This window comes from Patiria miniata, unplaced genomic scaffold, assembly GCF_015706575.1.
Source record: "Patiria miniata isolate m_02_andy unplaced genomic scaffold, ASM1570657v1 HiC_scaffold_26, whole genome shotgun sequence".
Taxonomy (NCBI): Eukaryota; Metazoa; Echinodermata; class Asteroidea; order Valvatida; family Asterinidae; genus Patiria; species Patiria miniata.
The window spans coordinates 4,025,704-4,047,664 of record NW_024037065.1 but is presented as its reverse complement, the minus strand read 5'-3'; the positions used below and the strand labels follow the sequence as shown (position 1 = coordinate 4,047,664).

Sequence of the window (21,961 nt, the reverse complement as noted above, 5' to 3'; positions counted from 1 at the left end):
ATCTTTTAGCCGAATGACATGCAGAACCTTCTCTGCCTGGATGTCCGCGACTTGGCATGTTTCTTCTTAAGAAAAAAGTCAAATTTTATCTGTTTTCTTGGCGTATATGGCCATTTTCTCTGGTTTGATGTAACAACTTTATCCCGTGAATACATATACCGGTACAGTCGAACCTCGATAATAGGAGCACTGTTTATACAAAATTCTGCTTATAACAAGGAAAAATTTAGGTCCCACTTCCTTTGTCTTCATTGTTTTCATTCCTGATGATACAAGGTTCCTGTTATAACAAGGTAATCTGCAAAGTCACAAGGGCCTCTTATTAACGAGGTTCAAATGTACATGCCCGCATCGTCTTCAGTTCCAAACTCATGTTCATGTGTTACAAAACAAGGCGGCCGGAAGCGCCGGTGGAAACCGCGCTTGTCCAACGTGACAATACATGTATTAAATGGGTCGTAAAACATTTAACTGTACACGCATAGAAGAGTCTGGGCCAAGACTACTTTGCTCATAGTGACCTTGCAAAATGATCAAAAAACTGTTTCTAAAAGCTTGGTTGGTCCACTTTCCAACAAAACAACTGATTTACAAGAAGAAAATGTACATATTGAAAATACTTTCCTGAATTTACCTGTCGTACTCAATTGACAATTGTGCAGAGATGCGTGACTGAAATGAAATGAAACTCATAAAGGGGTTGAGTCCAATGTGGGAATACATTTATTTGCACTACGAAACATTTTCAAAATTAACGTCATGGTTCTGTAGGTTTCTTAAAAACAGTTAGACAGATGGAGAAATACTGTAGATTAAAAATGTATATTGCATTGTTTTTGTTTTTTTTTGTCTTAAAGTCTTCCCAAATGTTTCATCAGATCTTGGCATATTTAAAATATTTGGTTGCACGTTCTTTTGTCCTCACATTTAGACCTTGGCTTGTGGAATAAAAGTTTTGTGCATGGTGAGTATATCATACATGTATGTGCTGGTAAAGACAAATCTGCTAATTTTTGCTGCATGTGAGCAAAGTAGCTTGCTTTTCTCCCCTCGCACCTTCGTACTTTGTTTCCTGGTGATGGTGAACTCAAAGTTATGGTAAACTGTCCTCATATTCACAACTTGTAAGTAGGGCAGTGCATCCGAATGGTGTACATTTTCCTCATAATGCACTTGCATTGGCCTTGTACATTGTCCTAAAATTGCCCCTCATAATGCACTCGCATTTGCCTTGTACATTGTCCTCACATTGCCCCTCATATTGCACTCGCATTTGCCTTGTACATTGTCCTCACATTGCCTCTCATTTTGCACTCGCATTGGCCTTGTCTTGTACACTGTCCTCACATTGCCCCTCATATTGCACTCCCATTGGTCTTGTACATTGCCCTCACATTGCCCCTTATTTTGCACTCGCATTGGCCTTGTCTTGTACACTGTCCTCACATTGCCCCTCATATTGCACTCACATTGGCCTTGTACATTGCCCCTTATTTTGCACTCGCTTTGGCCTTGTCCGCTACACTGTCCTCACATTGCCCCTCATATTGCACTCACATTGGCCTTGTACATTGTCCTCACATTGCCCCTCATTTTGCACTCGCATTGGCCTTGTCCGCTTCACTGTCCTCACATTGCCTCTCATATTGCACTCACATTGGCCTTGTACATTGCCCTCACATTGCCCCGCATTTTGCACTCGCTTTGGCCTTGTCCGCTACACTGTCCTCACATTGCCCCTCATATTGCACTCACATTGGCCTTGTACATTGTCCTCACATTGCCCCTCATTTTGCACTTGCATTGGCCTTGTCCGCTTCACTGTCCTCACATTGCCTCTCATATTGCACTCACATTGGCCTTGTACATTCTCACATTGCCCCTCATTTTGCACTCGCATTGGCCTTGTACACTGTCCTCACATTACTCCTCATATTGCACTCACATTGGCCTTTGTACACTGTCCTCACATTACCCTTCATTATTGCACTCGCATTGGCCTTGTACACTGTCCTCACATTACTCCTCATTTTGCACTCACATTGACCTTGTACATTGCCCTCACATTACCCTTCATTATTGCACTCGCATTGGCCTTGTACACTGTCCTCACATTACTCCTCATTTTGCACTCACATTGACCTTGTACATTGCCCTCACATTACCCTTCATTATTGCACTCGCATTGGCCTTGTACACTGTCCTCACATTACTCCTCATATTGCACTCGCATTGGCCTTTGTACACTGTCCTCACATTACCCTTCATTATTGCACTCGCATTGGCCTTGTACACTGTCCTCACATTACCCCTCATTATTGCACTCGCATTGGCCTTGTACACTGTCCTCACATTACCCCTCATTATTGCACTCGCATTGGCCTTGTACACTGTCCTCACATTACCCCTCATTATTGCACTCGCATTGGCCTTTGTACACTGTCCTCACATTACCCTTCATTATTGCACTCGCATTGGCCTTGTACACTGTCCTTACATTACCCCTCCTTGCCTTGTCATTTTTTCATTCTGCGTGTCACACTCATGCATTTGTAGAGTACAAGTTTGTTGTGTGTAAGGATTTATCAGATTCGTCCACACATTTAACTGTGTACACCTGCCCGTGCACGCAGGTTTGTTTATGGTGTTAATCGAAGACATTCTATTGTTTTTCACCAACTTTCCTTTGTTTATATTCTAACTTTTTGTGCAACAGCTCTCATTTGTTTTGTACACGTTTTCTAATTGAGGTGGTCCTCGATTTGACTCCTGTCCTCAATTATCCAACAATGGTGTGTCCTCGATTTACACCGTAAACATGTACACCAGCACCATGTAGGCAGTTTGGTTCCCACATCCATCCTTGGCACAATATGCATTTTTTAAAATGCATACCGGTAAATGTTGGGTGCACATTTCTGTTCTATTTTTATACTTTGCCGTAATTTCATTCTAGGGGGTTTGCACCAGCAGCGATGTAAGGTTGCAAGCTTTCTGAAATGTAAATCATGCCTGCTACATTTACCTGGTAGCAACTTGGGATTGTCATCACATTAATGGTTTACTCACATTGTCCTTACATTTTCCTCATATTTTCCATTAATGGTACATACTCACAGTACATGAACAAGTTTGTTGCATTCTGTTCTTGCATTACGAGCAGTGCACATATTGTACTTTACATGCACCAGTATCTCCTGATCTTGCTCTATTCTGGACTAAACCTGTGCAATTATCCTCCATGATGAATGCATTTTTTGTAAAACTCGCAGGTCTGTTGTCTTCTCAAGTGTTTCATTTTGGTCAGTGTAAAGTAGTCTTGAGGTCTGTTACATGTAGTTTTTTTATTGTTATTTACAAAAGATTCTTTAATTTAGGGAGATGTTGTCATTATTCAACCCTTGGTTGTTTTTGTAAGTAAGAAACAAACTAATACAGTTTGCAGCAAAAGAATGGATGAAGTTGCCCAATGTGTTACACATGAAAGTGAGATTTATTCCACCTTCTACAAAATGCAGGGTAGAATAAATTTCATAAGATTGGCTGCTACATTTTAATAGCGCATTTCCATATAAAGTCCTGTTACAATTCGTCAGTCGTACCACGAACCGTCGTATCCTGGTATTTTGGGCAAAGTGACATTTTTGATTTTTATCATTAATAATGTTAAACTGAATTATTTTACGGTGATTTTAGACCAAATTGAGCTGTAATTTTGAAATATAGGTAATCAGAAAAAAATATTAATCTGCAAATATAAATGAAACTGTTTTCACGAACCGACTTATACATTTACGCCGCTTTGTCAGTCCACAGAAATTACGAAAAACCGTTCCACGAACTGTCGTATCTTTTTACGACACTATGTGGAAACGTAGTGTGTCATTTTTATTATGCGCCCTCTGTTGGTTACGTCAATTAGCTTTTTCGTACCCAGGACTCTTGAACTTGCGTGCTTGTTTTTTAAACAAAGGCAGACTCTGCTGGGAACGAGGAAAAGCATTGCTTCGCACACGTACACGTTGTACGTACGTACATAGCATACGTACGTACGTACGGCTGTGCAGCTTGCAGTTTGCTGGGGCTGACTCAGTAGGCAACTTCAGGCCATTAAAATGGCTGAAAATGGCACCTTGCCCTCCACGGATACCATGACAAATAAAGGAAGTGAGTATTTTTCTTTTATAGATCTCTATGTAGCAAATATATGTAAAACACTCCCAAAAACATGATGTAAGCTTGAGCTAGCCAACGTTAGGGCCTAGGCCCTAGCTAAAGATTGGAATGGTTTAGGCAAGTCATTGATTCGACGTTTCATATGTAGGCCTACTTGGCTTTGTGTAAAGGCCTATATAATAATTATTAATAGTGCAATTTCGCTCAATCCTTTTAGGACTCTTGGACTCGGCCTCCCTTTAAATAATAAAATATAATCCCCTCAAGCTCGATCGCTTTAGTAGCCTACTTGAGTACTACTTAGTCTTGGCTTACAACAATACATGTTTTTAGTCTTGCATGCATGATGTAGGCCTCCCCAAACAGGCACACTGTCACTGTTTCAGTTTAATAAGGAAAATTTCAAGTTTATACGTGCATCCATGCCCCCTTACTTGTCTATAATTGGGGTGTTTTTCTTGTTCCCTGTCCTAAACCTCACCTGGGAGTATAGTCCTGCCTTAATAATAATAAACAACACAACAATATTCTCTGGCTAGACCAATGCCTGGCTTTGGTCAGTGAGTTGAAGTAGGGCCTATCGGTGGGCCAGTAGGGTGGGATAGCCCATGCAAATTGGTAAAATAGACATTCCAAATGATTACCCTATTCCCACATTTTACATCCTCTGGCAAATATGTAATATAAACAAAGCATTACCTCGCTACATGTACTATCAAAAGTTACATTACCTGAGAGTCATCATTAAAAATGGATTCAAAATAGCATTCTTTGAATATAATTTTCAACTTCAAATTCCAAATATTGACATCCTGTTTAACAACGACCTTTCTTCAAAGTAAGACCACATTGCCAGTTTACAGTATAGATGTATAAAGCAGTTTGTACTTCAATTTAAAGATAACTTTGTTTCTCAATGTTTTCCATTTAGTCACAGGCACCTCTCCAAAAGATGTCTTGGTCCAGTGGAGTGACCACACAAAGAATGTAGTTATATCCAGCGAGTTACATTTTCGTGGACTATTACATCAACATCAGCGGGTGAAGATGAGGTGGGGAAGAACTTGGTGGAGGGGCAAGGTGCTTGCCTATGAATCAGCAAGTCAAGGTATTTGAAAGAAGCACTCGTACAGCTAAAATTGGAATCGAACATGGCAAAATTAAGTTTTCTTTAAAATGCCCATGTTCGTACCCCATTATTAATCAAATGAAGTTCTTCTCAGTTGGTATAATCACACACATCCTCAGTGAATTTCTGTTTTCATTTTGTTCTTGAATTGTAGAGGCATCTGATGAGTCTGAGACCTTCCGTGATGTGGATGTTACATCTGAGCAAGGTACGTACATTTTTATACTGCATGTGTGTAAGTGATAAGGATGGCAAAGAAGTATGACAACTCGATGTGTATTAAACATTGTTGTAATAGGATGATTTACTGTTTTGCAGATTCCTCTGACAGTCAGGTTATCGGAGAGCTTAGTGACAGTGACTTGGACGAGATGGATGACATTCCACTTACATAGCTGCAGACACACCTGGCATCAACTCAAAGTGAGTATCACATGGAGATAGCCCCATAATGTGGCCAGTTTACTGGACTGCCTCCGTAAACATAGGCCACACATCCACATGTACAAAAATCGTGTCGACGGAGCCAAATTTTGATTTTCCCATTTAGGCTTAGTTTGTAAGTTTTTTTGCTTTAGAAGCATACTCACCCTCTTTATAGGCTAATCAGAAAGTGCTGCCTTTTTCAGATGTATATTTTTTGTGAAATTTCCAGATTCATTTTTACACGTTTGCGTATCAAAATTTCAACATGAAATTTCACAAAATTAAGACATCTGAAAAAGGCAGCACTTTCTGATTAGCCTGTAAAGAGGGTGAGTATGCTTCTAAAGCAAAAAAATCCTACAAACTAAGCCTAAATGTGAAAATCAAAATTTGGCTCCGTCGACACGATTTTTGTACATGTGGATGTGTGGCCTATGTTTACGGAGGCAGTCCAGTAAATAGGCCACATTTATGGGGCTAACATGGAGATAGCATCCCATACATCTTCAACATTATAGCACGTCTTTCTTTTACCCAAAATATCCATCAAAGGAACTTGAGCTGAATTAGGATTCTAAGCGTATCTTTGAGTAGTCCTCTGGTGAGTGCAGATGTCAAGCCTGACAATCTATATGTAGTTTCTCCTTCTTGATACCAAATGACACCTGAAGTTGCTTTTCTTAATGATTCATAAGTAGGGACAAATGCTATTATTTGTTATGTTTATGTTGATTTCCTGTTCTGTTTCTTTCCTGCAGAGCCACTCCATGAAACTGATGGCAATGGGAAAGTGAATGTTACTGACTCAGAGGAGATGGATGACATGTCATTGATGCAGTTGCAGACACACTTGGCACGTACCAATAGTAAGTTTCACCTGAATATGTTAATATTTGAATGAGTGATTCATTTGTTTCGTATCAGTTTATCTTCACATCGTGGCTAGTTGACATCCAACATTATTTTCTTATCCTTCTAGAAATTTTAACAGTCCTGAGATAGACATGCATGAAAGTACACCATTGAAAAAAAAGCAGCTTGTGGCACTATCTTATAAAAACTGTAGTAAAACAAAGTACTAATAACACAGCATTGTTGGTGGTGCTAATGTGATTGTTTCTGTGCCTTGCAGAAAGCATGACATCATCGGAAGCTGCAGTCTGTCCACCGTCTCAGACTGGTAGGTACCAAATGGAGTATTCACTCACTTTTTATATTTGAATAGTTCAAGTAAAATATCTTAAAAGTTGTTTCACAGTGGTTAAGAATCTTATAAAAGATAAATGATTTCAAAATTTTAGCTTTGAGTTTTTGTAGGAAGAATAGTAAAAACAAAATCACCTAGTCATTTAACTCAGCTTTCAACAATTCTTGGCTTCCTTTTTTTTGCCACACACACTACATATTTCCTTTACATCTATCTCATTCAAATGTGAATGAATTCCTTGATGTGATTTTAATTTCTATGCAGCCCAAGACCTCAACGCGAACAAGACAACAACACCCACTGAACTGGCTGCCACTGCCATCCCAAATGCAACAATACCTACAAAGGAGGCTGGTGAACACCAGGAAAGCCAGATGATGAACATATCTGAACAGTGTTCAGAGTTTCATTGCCTTCAGGACATTTTTGCCGCATGTGCTCAATGTCAGTGCTTATTGTGCTTTGAACATTTTATTAGAAGTGATGCATGTTCAAATCACAATAAGTATTTTTCTGTATACGTAGATAACATGTCATCCTCTGTAATTGACAACTCTCCCTGTTTTGTTGAGGTTGGCGCTACTGATAACACACTGATTCAGGATGAAATGCTGACCACAGTTGATGTGGGAATGAACATTGACTGTGTAAGTGATCCATCTCAACAAAAACAACCCGAAGATTATGTGGTAGATGGAGAAGAGAGAGTTGAAACAGGGTTCTCTGCTAATGTTCAGCCATCTGGCACTAAAGCAAGGAACAAAAATGTCACATTTAAGCGAAACCAGGGAGAGTCATATTATACTGAGAAAACCAATAGGTATGTCCTGCCAAGAAAAGAACAAAACAAGCAAAGGTGTTCATCTGCATTCTGTGATGTAAGAAAGTTGTCATGCAAGGCATTAACGGAGTCAGACCGCAAGTCAATACAGCATGCATTTTATGATTTAGGCAACTTAAGCTTACAACGCCAGTGGATTTCTCGCCATCTTGAAATACAGAATCAGAGCCAAAACCCCAGAAAGAAAATTAAATTGAAATATTTTCTTCCACTCAATGAAGAACTTCAAATATGCTCCAAGGTACAAGTGTGTAAGGTTATGTTCCTGAACACGCTTGGGTTGTCAGAAAGACAGGTCAGTACCGTGGTTAAAAAAACAAGGCCTTTGGGTGTGATAGAACCAGAGAAGCGAGGTGGTAGGGTGAGAAAAGATCTAGACCAACAATTAGCCGATGAAGTGCACAAACACATCAACAGATTTCCTAAAATGGAATCACACTTTTGCAGAGCGAACACTGGCTATCAGTATTTGTCACCAGACTTAAACATAAACAGGATGCACAGATTGTACCTCGAAGAGCACAAAAAGAATGGCAGAAAAGCTTCTTTGAGTTTTTACTCGAAGATTTTCAAAAGCATGAAACTCAAGTTTCATTCTCCCAAGAAGGACTTGTGTGGGTTGTGTGATGCCTACAGAAAAGGAAATGAAGAAGAAAAAATGCGGATGTGTATCGATTACGAAAAGCATATTCAAGAAAAATGCAAAGTTCGAGAACTTAAGGAAGAGATGAAGGAAAAGGCGCACTTGAATCCTGAGACTTTTGTGGCATCAGTATTTGACTTGGAGCAAGTCTTGTACCTGCCCAGGTCTAACAGAGGTGAACTTTTCTACCAACGAAGGTTGTCCTGCTATAATTTCACTGTGTATGAGCTTGCGAGCAAAACTGGATACTGCTATTTGCATCACGAGGGCTTAGCGAAGCGTGGATCGAATGAAATTGCTTCAAACTTGTACTCTTACTTAACAGTTTTAGACAGGGAAAAGAAAAATGAAGCAGCCTTTTTCTGTGATGGGTGTCGTGGCCAAAACAAAAACTCAGTCTTGCCAGCTATGCTCATGCACTTTGTCAAACACTCAAAATCGATGAAAAGTGTGACAATATCATACTTTGAAACAAATCACGGTCAAAGTGAGGGCGATGCCATGCATAGTACGGTAGAGAGAGCTATGAAAAACTTTGGTGACATCTTTCTGCCTGCACAACTCGCTGCCCTGATCAAACTGGCTCGCCGAAATCCTTCTCAATACATAGTTAATGAAATTCAAACAACAGACATCCATGACTGGAAACAACTCTCAAGAGACATGCATATTCTGAAAGTTCGCAAAACTGTGGAAGGAGAGCCAGTTGATTGGACTAAAGTTATGGCTGTGAAGGTAGAAAAGAACTCCCCAAGTAAGATCCAGGTGAAATTTTCTCACACTGACGTGAACTTTTCTACCATTGCTATCGGTGAAGGGCAAAGAAAAGTTGGTCATCAGCTTGAAATCAGTCCTAAAAAGGCATACCCAAAGGGACCGCCCAAGCTGTCCCAAGACAAGTATGCTGATCTGATGAAGATGTGCACTGGCACTACGCCATTGATTTATCATGCAGATCATGTTTCATTTTACAAACACTTGCCGCACCAATAAGACCACACGCTCCATATCAGTGTCAGAATCTGCAAGCTTTGGTTGAAATCATTGTGTTAACTTCAGTTTGTCACTTCATCAAGCATCGGAATTTGCATCAGTGTAACATGTGCCATTGATAATTCATTAATAATTATTGTAGCAAAAATGTTTGAATGAATTTATGAATGAATTTGAGCTACAGAGTTTCAGTGTGTAAAGACAATTTTGTGCTTGAATAAAAATACACAATTGATGAGAACCTGTAACATTGGAACTGGCAAGCTGTTATTTTTATGTTATCATTGGTCTTGCTTTGAACATAACTTGACTTTCAACTCCAGAATAGTGCATATTGGGGAAATAATGCTCTAAAACAACCAGGGAAGATTGAAATTGAGCCATTCTGGCACCCCTTGTAAACGCAGTGCATGAATTCAATATATGTACACGTATAACATCAAACCACGCATGCGCAGTAGGGATAAGTCACACGCGCTGGGACAAAATCGCCACATTTTCGTTCCACGAACTGTCGTAACTTTATACGTCACAATCGCGGTGTTCGAAAACAGGCAAATGATAATTTCACAAAAACGACGTTTGATTTCCGAACAAAATAACATTCAACAACCGGATTGTTGACACAAACGATAAGTATTTAATTAATCCACGATTATTCTGCTGCGAGGCTGCATAAAATGGATTAAATTGTAAATCTGCTTGTTTGAAATATGAGTCATTGAAAACATGCCCAACTTTAAACCGTTTTTTCTCAAATCAAGGTAAGTCTGAGTTACGACGGTTCGTGGTACGACTGACGAATTTATCAGTTTGACCTTTGACTGTTTGGTTGGTTTCTTTCTAGATAATCAATTTTGGTGTTTTACTTGCAGTATTGATGCCACTGAAGAGCCTACTGATGGATTGAAGTTTGGAAGATTGGTCAACCACGGGCGCAAAAATGAAAGAAACAGCCACATGAAAGTTGTGGAAAATGGTCTGCTGTGCCTATTTGCAACTAAAAATATCCATGCAGGAGAAGAAGTTCTTTATGATTATGGGCTGCCTGATTCATTTCAATTCTCAGTTCCTCCGGCGTATTCTAATCATTTGGGTGCAAATGAGCTCCCGGTTTCCATTGATGATGCTGTCACTGCAGGGGGTCCACCACTCACTCTTACAGTTGCACCTGATTCTAATCAGGCACATGAGCTCCCGGTTTCCATTGATGATGCTGTCACTGCAGGGGGTCCACCACTCACTCTTACAGTTGCACCTGATTCTAATCAGGCACATCAGCTCCCGGTTTCCATTGATGATGCTGTCACTGCAGGAGGTCCACCACTCACTCTTACAGTTGCACCTGATTGTAATCAGGCACATGAGCTCCCGGTTTCCATTGATGATGCTGTCACTGCAGGAGGTCCACCACTCACTCTTACACTTGCACCTGATTCTAATCAGGCACATGAGCTCCAGGTTTCCATTGATGATGCTGTCACTGCAGGAGGTCCACCACTCACTCTTACAGTTGCACCTGATTCTAATCAGGCACATGAGCTCCCGGTTTCCATTGATGATGCTGTCACTGCAGGGGGTCCACCACTCACTCTTACAGTTGCACCTGATTCTAATCAGGCACATGAGCTCCAGGTATCCATTGATGATGCTGTCACTGCAGGGGGTCCACCACTCACTCTTACAGTTGCACCTGATTCTAATCAGGCACATGAGCTCCCAGTTTCCATTGATGATGCTGTCGCTGCAGGGGGTCCACCACTCACTCTTACAGTTGCACCTGATTCTAATCAGGCACATGAGCTCCCGGTTTCCATTGATGATGCTGTCGCTGCAGGGGGTCCACCACTTACTCTTACAGTTGCACCTGATTCTAATCAGGCACATGAGCTCCCGGTTTCCATTGATGATGCTGTCACCTCAGGAGGTCCACCACTCACTCTTAGAGTAGCACCTAATTCTAATCAGGCACATGAGCTCCCGGTTTCCATTGATGATGCTGTCACTGCAGGAGGTCCACTACTAACTCTTACAGTTACACCTGATTCTAATCAGGCACATGAGCTCCCGGTTTCCATTGATGATGCTGTCACTGCAGGAGGTCCACCACTCACTCTTACAATTGCACCTGATTCTAATCAGGCACATGAGCTCCAGGTTTCCATTGATGATGCTGTCACTGCAGGAGGTCCACCACTCACTCTTACAGTTGCACCTGATTCTAATCAGGCACATGAGCTCCCGGTTTCCATTGATGATGCTGTCGCTGCAGGGGGTCCACCACTCACTCTTACAGTTGCACCTAATTCTAATCAGGCACATGAGCTCCCGGTTTCCATTGATGATGCTGTCGCTGCAGGAGGTCCACTACTAACTCTTACAGTTGCACCTAATTCTAATCAGGCACATGAGCTCCCGGTTTCCATTGATGATGCTGTCACTGCAGGAGGTCCACTACTAACTCTTACAGTTGCACCTGATTCTAATCAGGCACATGAGCTCCCGGTTTCCATTGATGATGCTGTCACTGCAGGAGGTCCACCACTCACTCTTACACTTGCACCTGATTCTAATCAGGCACATGAGCTCCCGGTTTCCATTGATGATGCTGTCACTGCAGGAGGTCCACCACTCACTCTTACAGTTGCACCTGATTCTAATCAGGCACATGAGCTCCCGGTTTCCATTGATGATGCTGTCACTGCAGGAGGTCCACCACTCACTCTTACAGTTGCACCTGATTCTAATCAGGCACATGAGCTCCAGGTTTCCATTGATGATGCTGTCACTGCAGGAGGTCCACTACTCACTCTTACAATTGCACCTGATTCTAATCAGGCACATGAGCTCCCGGTTTCCATTGATGATGCTGTCACTGCAGGAGGTCCACCACTCACTCTTACAATTGCACCTGATTCTAATCAGGCACATGAGCTCCCGGTTTCCATTGATGATGCTGTCACTGCAGGGGGTCCACCACTCACTCTTACAGTTGCACCTGATTCTAATCAGGCACATGAGCTCCCGGTTTCCATTGATGATGCTGTCACTGCAGGAGGTCCACCACTCACTCTTACAGTTGCACCTGATTCTAATCAGGCACATGAGCTCCAGGTTTCCATTGATGATGCTGTCACTGCAGGAGGTCCACTACTCACTCTTACAATTGCACCTGATTCTAATCAGGCACATGAGCTCCCGGTTTCCATTGATGATGCTGTCACTGCAGGAGGTCCACCACTCACTCTTACAATTGCACCTGATTCTAATCAGGCACATGAGCTCCCGGTTTCCATTGATGATGCTGTCACTGCAGGGGGTCCACCACTCACTCTTACAGTTGCACCTGATTCTAATCAGGCACACGAGCTCCAGGTTTCCATTGATGATGCTGTCACTGCAGGAGGTCCACCACTCACTCTTACAGTTGCACCTGATTCTAATCAGGCGCATGAGCTCCCGGTTTCCATTGATGATGCTGTCACTGCAGGAGGTCCACCACTCACTCTTACAGTTGCACCTGATTCTAATCAGGCACATGAGCTCCTGGTTTCCATTGATGATGCTGTCACTGCAGGGGGTCCACCACTCACTCTTACAGTTGCACCTGATTCTAATCAGGCACATGAGCTCCCGGTTTCCATTGATGATGCTGCCACTGCAGGAGGTCCACCACTCACTCTTACAGTTGCACCTGATTGTAATCAGGCACATGAGCTCCCGGTTTCCATTGATGATGCTGTCACTGCAGGAGGTCCACCACTCACTCTTACAGTTGCACCTGATTCTAATCAGGCACATGAGCTCCCGGTTTCCATTGATGATGCTGTCACTGCAGGAGGTCCACCACTCACTCTTACAGTTGCACCTGATTCTAATCAGGCACATGAGCTCCCGGTTTCCATTGATGATGCTGTCACTGCAGGGGGTCCACCACTCACTCTTACAGTTGCACCTGATTCTAATCAGGCACATGAGCTCCCGGTTTCCATTGATGATGCTGTCACCTCAGGAGGTCCACCACTCACTCCTACAGATGAGCAAAACGCGTTAGACGTATCAGGTGATTCTGGCCAGCCTTGTCTGCATGAAGGAGCGAAGGCTAGTGAGTCTGTGCTGTTCATCCCTGTCATTTTGGACATGTTGGAGGGTCCACTCATTCCTACAGATGTGCAAAATGCAGAAGACGTATCAGGTGATTCTGATCAGCGTTGTCTGCATGAAGGAGGGGAGGCTAGTGAAAATGTGCTTTCTTTTCCTGTCACTTTGCACATGTCGGAGGGTCCACTCATCCTACAGATGTGCAAAACGCAGAAGACATATCAGGTGATTCAGACCAGCATAGTCTGCATAAAGGAGCGGAAACTAGTGAGTCATCAGACTCTGATTTCATTCCCGACTCTTCATTTTCAAGTGGCTCTGAAGATGCAATTTCACTGGAAAGGGTTGCACGACCTACTGGTAAAAGATTGCCATTTGGAAAACATGGGTGCGTGCAAGTTGCTGCATTCAAACAAGATGGGAAGCGTAGCTGGAACAAGGCAGATTACTGCCTATACTGTGGGAACAAGCAAGCAAAAGTCGCACGTCATTGTTTAGTGAAGCACAAAGACAAAAATCTTGTCCGTGAAATTAAAGCACTCCCATTGAAGTCTGTTGAAAGAAAGCAGAAAATCACTGTTCTTCGCAACAAAGGTAACTTGCAACATAATTTTCTCGTCTGGGAATCAGGCTCTGGGGAAATTGTTCCCCGAAAACGTCCAGCAGCAGAGGTCGCTGCTTCAGAGTACTTACCTTGTGAGTTTTGTCAGGGTAGCTACAAGCGAGATGGTCTATGGAAGCATCAAGTAGAGTGTGCCAAAAGAAATAAAATGGTTAGAAAGCACCGATCACAGTCAAATGCAAAAATGATGATCCCCGACAGTTCAAGTGGTACAGCAAGTGAAAGTCTGAAGACAAATGTTATCAGTCGAATGGTGGCAGACGACATCACCCAATGTGTCAGGAGTGATGCTGATATCTTGTTATTTGGGACCAAAATGATAAAGAGTCATCCAGAACCACATCAAGCACTACCCATATCACAAAATATGCGTGACTTGGCAAAAGTCGTTGTTGCTGCAGGCAGTATTGATGAAACAGTAACTTCTATCCGGGACCTCGTGAATCCACAAAAGTTTGATCTTCTTGTCATGGCAGTCAAACAGGTAGCAGGATATTGCCCTGTAAGCAACAGCTACAAGACATCATCTTATGCTAGAAATGTGGGCTACCACCTTGATAAGGTTGTTGCTTCTCTGAAATCTATGGCAATCAAATCCGAAGATCAGGAGCTGCAGGACAGAGTGGAAAAATTCCAAGAATTGAAGCGGGCAGAATGGACGTCGGAAGTTGTGACACTTGCACGTCACAATTTGGACAGTCGCAAAAACAACAAACCACAACGTCTCCCTATAGCCTCAGACATCAAGAAACTGACGGGCTGTCTAAAGAACACCATGCACAAACACAAAGTAGCACTTCAGCAAAATCCAACTTCCAACAAAGACTGGACAGAACTTTGTCAGTCCACCTTGGCCCTTGTTGTGCTGTTCAACAGAAGACGTACTGGTGAGACGGAGAGACTTCTACTGCGTTCTTATAAAATGGCAGAGAATAATGCAGACATTCAGCCAGATGTGTTCCAGAGTCTTGGTGAGGTTGAAAAGGTTCTTGTCCGAAAGTTCACCAGAATTGAAGTGCGTGGAAAACGTGGTAGAAAGGTCCCTGTGCTTCTAACTAAGGAAATGGTGGAGAATGTAGATATGCTGAATGCCACTAGAGAGGCAGCTGGGGTTTCACCCAACAACAAATATGTTTTTGGTCGTGCTTTTTGCAACTCCCCATTTCAGGCTAAAGCTTCAGATTGTCTGAGGAAGTATTCCAGTCTGTGCGGAGCCAAGCACCCAAAAACTTTGAGATCAACTAAACTCAGCAAGCATATTGCTACCATGTCTCAATTACTTTCTCTGAAAGAGAATGTACTAGATATGCTTGCCAGCTACATGGGTCATGACGTGAGAATTCGTCGAGAATTCTACAGACTTCCAGAAAGCACCCTGCAGCTCGCGAAGGTCTCAAAGGTGCTGCTAATGATGGAGAAGGGTGAAACAAGCAAATACAAAGGAAAATCCCTGGATGAAATTGACGTCTCCCTGGAAGATGGTAAGTACATCTCCTTTAATTGGTGAATATGTTTGAAGATGTAATTATGTGGAGATGGTGAAAGTGGTGACAAATTAGCAATGCACAAATTGCAGCTGGAAATTTGCAATTTTCATAATTCTCCAGTCGGGTACAGACATGGAATAAGTGTGTGATACCACAAATTTCAAGGTTAAAAAGTACATGCACCTGTAGTTCATTTGCCAATGTCTGTCAGTACTTTCTGTGTCGGTAGTTTTCCAGATTGAACCAGGAAGTATGGTACATTTGTGTATTACAGCAATTTCGTTCTTTGTTAATTTTTGACCAAATATTTGTTTATTTCTTGCAGTTGATGAAGACTCTGAGTCAGATCACGTAGTTGATGGGGAAAGTTTGGAAGGTATGTGATTCTTTTCGGTACATTTTCATGTATCTAAACAAAACTGTCACATTCCGAGTGAATGTTGGGGAAAAATCACTTGGTGGGGACTCAAACCCACTGCCTCCTGTTTTCTAGTGCCAATATAGCACTATCAGTAACCATTCTCATGGTCCTTTTTTTTTCCAGAAACCCCAGAGTCCTCGACCGGCACCGGCACTGGCACTGGCACTAGAGAGTTTGGTGAACCCTTCAAGCCCAATGACGCAAATGCAGTGGCCCAAGACAGAGGTAAAGGATAAACGTTTGTTTGGATGCATACAATTTGAACAATTAAGGGGGGGGGGGGGGGGAAATAAGCTCCTTCCCAAAGTAAGCTTTTCCAGTTAGGACATTTTGTCATGCTTATGTAGTTATGTCATGGTTACCATTTTCTTAATTCTTTTTGTTTGTTTGTTTGTTTTCAGAAACCCCTGAGTCCTCCACCAGCACCGGCTTTGTGAGAGAGTTTGGTGAACCCTTCAAGCCCAATAACGCAAATGCAGTGGCCCAAGACAGAGGTAAAGGATAAACGTTTGTTTGGATGCATACAATTTGAACAATTAAGGGAGTGGAAATAAGCTCCTTCCCAAAGTAAGCTTTTCCAGTTCGGACATTTTGTCATGCTTATGTAGTTATGTCATGGTTACCATTTTCTTCATTCTTTTTGTTTGTTTGTTTGTTTTCAGAAACCCCTGAGTCCTCCACCAGCACCGGCTTTGTGAGAGAGTTTGGTGAACCCTTCGAGCCCAATAATGCAAATGCAGTGGCCCAAGACAGAGGTAAAGGATAAACGTTTGTTTGGATGCATACAATTTGAACAATTAAGGGAGTGGAAATAAGCTCCTTTCCAAAGTAAGCTTTTCCAGTTCGGACATTTTGTCATGCTTATGTAGTTATGTCATGGTTACCATTTTCTTCATTGTTTTTGTTTGTTTGTTTGTTTTCAGAAATCCCTGAGTCCTCCACCAGCACCGGCTTTGTGAGAGAGTTTGGTGAACCCTTCAAGCCCAATAATGCAAATGCAGTGGCCCAAGACAGAGGTAAAGGATAAACGTTTGTTAGGATGCACACAATTTGAACAATTCTGGAAGGAAAAAAATCAAAGATTTTACTCTTGCACAGGTTGATATTTGCTGTCAAAATTTGTTTCACTTAAAATATTTCTGTTAAAGCAAGGAACTGTGGCATCAAATATATGTATAAAATGTATCTGAAGTCTAACCTCACATAACTCAGGTACAATTCCGTTGTTCTTCCTTACTTTAAGTTGTGTTTTGTTTAGCAAGATTAACCATTCTTGTATGAAAATCAAGAGGAGCAAAGGCCATTTGCTGTGATATGTGTCTGAAGGCCAATTATTTTAAAAGGGGTGAAAAAGGACCAACCAAATAGAAAACTTATTAAAATTCTGCCATGGCATTGGCCACCGTTGCCATTATGGAATAAGAACACCAACATAGGGTTGTGCCTCGTGCTCAAGCATGTTATGACTAGATCATTGCAGCTGTTCAAATTGCATTGTCTCGTGTTGATTTTCCAGCAGTAATTAACACTCTTTGACACTCCCTTTGTGACCTTCGTATTTAATTTGAGTATGTCACAAAACAAAATACTTCAATGTTTGACTGGATTTACCAAATTAGTTACACAGCCTTTGTAACATATTTCCCTGTGCCAAAAATATAAACAGTAAATTTGCTGGCTGTTTTGTTTTTTTAAATGCAGGCAGTGTGGGACAACAGAAGAAAAAAAGACTGTGTCAGCCATGGACAGCCATCGAGAAAAACTTCATTGCCACTCATTTTGGACAGGCCCTTGATCTAGGGAGGTCTCTACGAAAAGCTGAATGCGTAGAGGCACAAGACCTACACCCAGAATTGAAAAAGCGCAAGTGGTCTAACATCAAGGATTATGTTCTAGCTGAAGCAAAACGGAGGCGCAAGGATGCATCTCATCAGTAGCAGCCAAGCATCTGAATCTGGCTTTTTAGTCTAGGGGCCTGTTTGTTTCACACTGATCTGGATCTCGAACAGTGATCCCAACGCTGGTTCGCTCCAACCTTTAGGCGGCTTCTGGTGTCAGTTGACCAACGACGGAATAAATTCCATATACGGACTCTACTTATCTGTCACCAAACACATCAATTTTCACCTCACCTTGTGTTTTCATTGAAGCGAAATCCAGGAGGTTTGGAAACCTGAAAAAATCTTGGGAAAAGTGTGTTTTAGGGCACATTGTAGGGGCACATATCATTCGCACAGCCGATGAAGCAGAGGAGGGAAAAGCAGAGAAAGTAACGATAACGTCTTGGTGCTTCAAAATTCATTTAAAAAAAGTGGAGTCCGTATATGGAATTCTTTCCCCAACAACAGATCACTGATTGCAATCGGATCCATGCAAAACAAACAGGCCCGTAGTCCAAATGTATTGCAATTGTGTGCAAACGCGAAATTGCAAAAAGCAAAAGTAGGTCCTGCAAAATTGCACTACATTGTACATGTAAAATGTCATGTTTAATGACGTCATGATGACGTCATTAAACATGTGATTTTATATTTTATTTTTTTCTTCGGAAATCTTTGCAAATTTTGATATAATTCAAGTCTCCTGTCCCTCCACTTGAGTGGGAAATTAAGTTACATTGTAGATGGCGGTCCTGTTTCAACATCATAACTTAATTTGTGGTATTCACAATTCTTATTTTGACTTCGGACTTGAAACGTTTGGAGTAGTCTTTGGCAAATGGCAAGTTAGGATTGGTTTTGAGGTCAATGGTCAAGGTCACAGTGGTGAGTTTAAGGTAAATGGTCTGGATTTTAACTAATTTAGATATGATATTTGGACCAAAACTTCATTCGGCAGGGGTAGTTCTTTGAAGAAAAAAACAGTTTGGATCGGCTCTGAGGTAAAACAAAATGTCAAAGGTCAAGGTCACAGTAGTCAGAAAAGGGTAAGTGGTTTCTGGATCATAACATCAGTTTGAAACTTCTATGGGGTCGGTTGTGATGTCAAAAGTAAATAACTTCCGGATCATGTCTTCAGTTAGAAAAGATATTTGGACTTGTATCCTCCATGGGGATTGCCCATTGGCTGAGGGGTTTCAACAGCATTCCTGTTAATTTTTGAATGTGTAGGATGTGTGCTCACTTTTACTGTGTTTCTCAAAGGATGTACTCACTTTTATTATGTCCTCGTGTGAATTGCATTGTCTCTAAATATACATCCCATGATGCAATTTCATATCATACACATGCAATACGGCAACTTCAATTGAAATGACACATGTTGTTCAGATACACGATGATGGAGAGACTAGCCCCAAACTAAGTCCCTTGCCTATTCACAGGCTCATGTCTGAGCCCAGGCCCATACCTAGGCCAAGATTTCAAACTCGTTCCCGGCGTAGGCCAGAGCCAGAGCCACCGTTGGTACATTGGAGACACATTTCACCAGTTTGGACAAAGATGATACTATCAGGAGTGAAGAAAAATCACCAAGATGTCAAGATCCTCTGGGTAGCAATATTGTCAGTCTTTATATTGACTTGCCTAATTGGTGGCTGCCTGGCTCGGCATTTGTGGGTACTTCTCTAAGTAATTCAGGTGGGTGTATTTGAATAACCGTTTCTCTCAATAACGAAAAATGTTACAAAGGAGTTATTATGTGATTTAGGGGAGGGGGGGGGATGACAAGTGGTCAGTGGTCAAGTGAACTTTTCAAATGTTATACATGTAGGTCAGGAATGTTGATCAATTGATTTGCCCTCTTGCCTTCTTTGTGTGGTCTGCGTGTGCACGGTTACTTAGGAAGGGTCTTTCCAGGGGATGACCAAAAGAACCAGTCTCCTGTCCCTCCACTTGAGTGGGAAATTAAGTTACATTGTAGATGGCGGTCCTGTTTCAACATCATAACTTATTTTGTGGTATTCACAATTCTTATTTTGACTTCGGACTTGAAACGTTGGGAGTATTCTTTGGAAAATGGCAAGTTAGGATTGGTTTTGAGGTCAATGGTCAAGGTCACAGTGGTGAGTTTAAGGTAAATGGTCTGGATTTTACCTTATTTTAGATATGATATTTGGACCAAAACTTCATTTGGCAGGGGTAGTTCTTTGAAGAAAAAAAAACAGTTTGGATCGGCTCTTAGGTAAAACAAAATGTCAAAGGTCAAGGTCACAGTAGTCAGAAAAGGGTAAGTGGTTTCTGGATCATAACATCAGTTTGAAACTTCTATGGGGTCGGTTGTGATGTCAAAAGTAAATAATCTCCGGATCATGTCTTCAGTTAGAAAAGATATTTGGACTTGTATCTTCCATGGGGGTTGCCCATTCGCTGAGGGGTTTCAACAGCATTCTTGTTAATTTTTGAATGTGTAGGATGTGTGCTCACTTTTACTGTGTTTCTCAAAGGATGTACTCACTTCTATAATGTCCTCATGTGAATTGCATTGTCTCTAAATAGACATCCCATGATGCAATTTCATATCATACACATGCAATATGGCAACTTCAATTGATATGACACGTTGTTCAGATACACGATGATGGAGAGACTAGCCCCAAACCAAGTCCCTTGCCTATTCACAGGCTCCTGTCTGAGCTTTGTGTGGTCTGCGTGTGCACAGTTACTTAGGAAGGGTCTAATTAGGTTCCATTTTCAATGAATGAAACATCCCTTCCATTGCACAAATGAAACATCCATAAATTGTTATGTGCCATGTCTTAAAAAACATTATAATTTGCACCGGAAAACGATTAAAAAGTGAAATTTATCATGCACAATTTTAAACCATGGATGTCAGTTTGCAAGACCTACTTTTGTGATGATGCAAGCAAAACTTTATTGTTTCCAATGTTTCCATTTAGAGCCCAGACTGCAGCAATACAAACCCATGGCACTGCAACAGACTGCACCGCACTGCATCAATCATCTCAACACAGCCATCTTGGAATAATCATCTTGGAACAATAATTTCATCAATGTCATGTTTAATGACGTCAAGATGACGTCATTAAACGTGTGATTTTTTATTTCACATATAAGAGTACGTCCAATCGGCATGAAACTTGGTGGGAAGGTAGATAGCACCACTAGTTTGCAAAACAACAAAATGACATCATGGTGATGTCATCAATTGATTTTCTGTTATACTGTCAAAATATGATCTGATTGGCCGTAAGGTAGGCGTAATGATAATGTGTTCATCATAGGTCTTGTGACATAATCTTGAAGGGGCATATTTCAAGCTCTTATATCTGGATAACTGTAAACCCAGGTGGGATCAAGTGGGTATGTAGGTAACCAGCGATGTGTTATATGTAATAATTGAGATTACATGATCACATCATTATAAAAAAATATATATATTAATATTTTAATTTTTGACCCCCAAATTCAGAGAACATCCACTGAATTGTTTTCAAACTAAAACATACAATAAGCTTTAATAGGTTGGTAGCTTGTATTGTGGAAGCCTATAAACCTTTCCAACTCATCGGTTACAAAACTGCAGCATTTGTTAAGTATGTAATATGTAACTTTTGCTTCATCTTTGAGTCTCTGGGATTCGGTTTAATTGGGCTGATGTGACAAAATGGTCTTGGAATGAGCAGAATACTTTCTTTTGGGGGTTGATCCATGAATGCAGCAAAGCCAAAGTTACTTTAATTGACTAATTGAGTCATTTTGTTAAAACACTTTTAAAATTAATTTTCAAAGTAATAAAAAAATGGGCAAGAGTGGGATTCGAACCTGCAACCTCCAGAATACCATATCACCGTTCTATCTACTCAGCTTTCCCTTTGTTGGTGGTCTCCCAAATTGTCTGTTTGGGATGGCGCTTGTCAGTAAACAAAAAACCACAATGCCGTTTTTAGCAAGGGATCACACCTCATTTTCCAAACATACAACCGTTTAACTCTGCAATTTTAATTGAGAATA

General features: G+C 41.4%; 1 protein-coding gene and 2 long non-coding RNA genes across 3 annotated transcripts; all 3 read left to right on the top strand.

Moving 5' to 3' along the window:
* Positions 1–5,180: 5,180 nt before the first annotated feature.
* On the top strand, positions 5,181–5,697 carry LOC119734105. The gene is made up of 3 exons (XR_005272041.1): positions 5,181–5,284; positions 5,460–5,513; positions 5,624–5,697. It is a non-coding gene; the product is annotated as an uncharacterized LOC119734105 (long non-coding RNA).
* Position 5,698: 1 nt separating this feature from the next.
* On the top strand, positions 5,699–7,273 carry LOC119734104. The gene is made up of 4 exons (XR_005272040.1): positions 5,699–5,728; positions 6,490–6,597; positions 6,864–6,911; positions 7,203–7,273. It is a non-coding gene; the product is annotated as an uncharacterized LOC119734104 (long non-coding RNA).
* Positions 7,274–13,656: 6,383 nt separating this feature from the next.
* On the top strand, positions 13,657–20,998 carry LOC119733850 (the record flags this gene model as incomplete). The annotated part of the gene is made up of 7 exons (XM_038207217.1): positions 13,657–15,619; positions 15,951–16,001; positions 16,170–16,271; positions 16,448–16,540; positions 16,709–16,801; positions 16,970–17,062; positions 17,748–20,998. Coding segments are annotated over 7 exons (2,631 nt in total), but the record flags the coding sequence as incomplete, so codon positions are not given.
* Between the last annotated feature and the right edge of the window lie 963 nt (positions 20,999–21,961).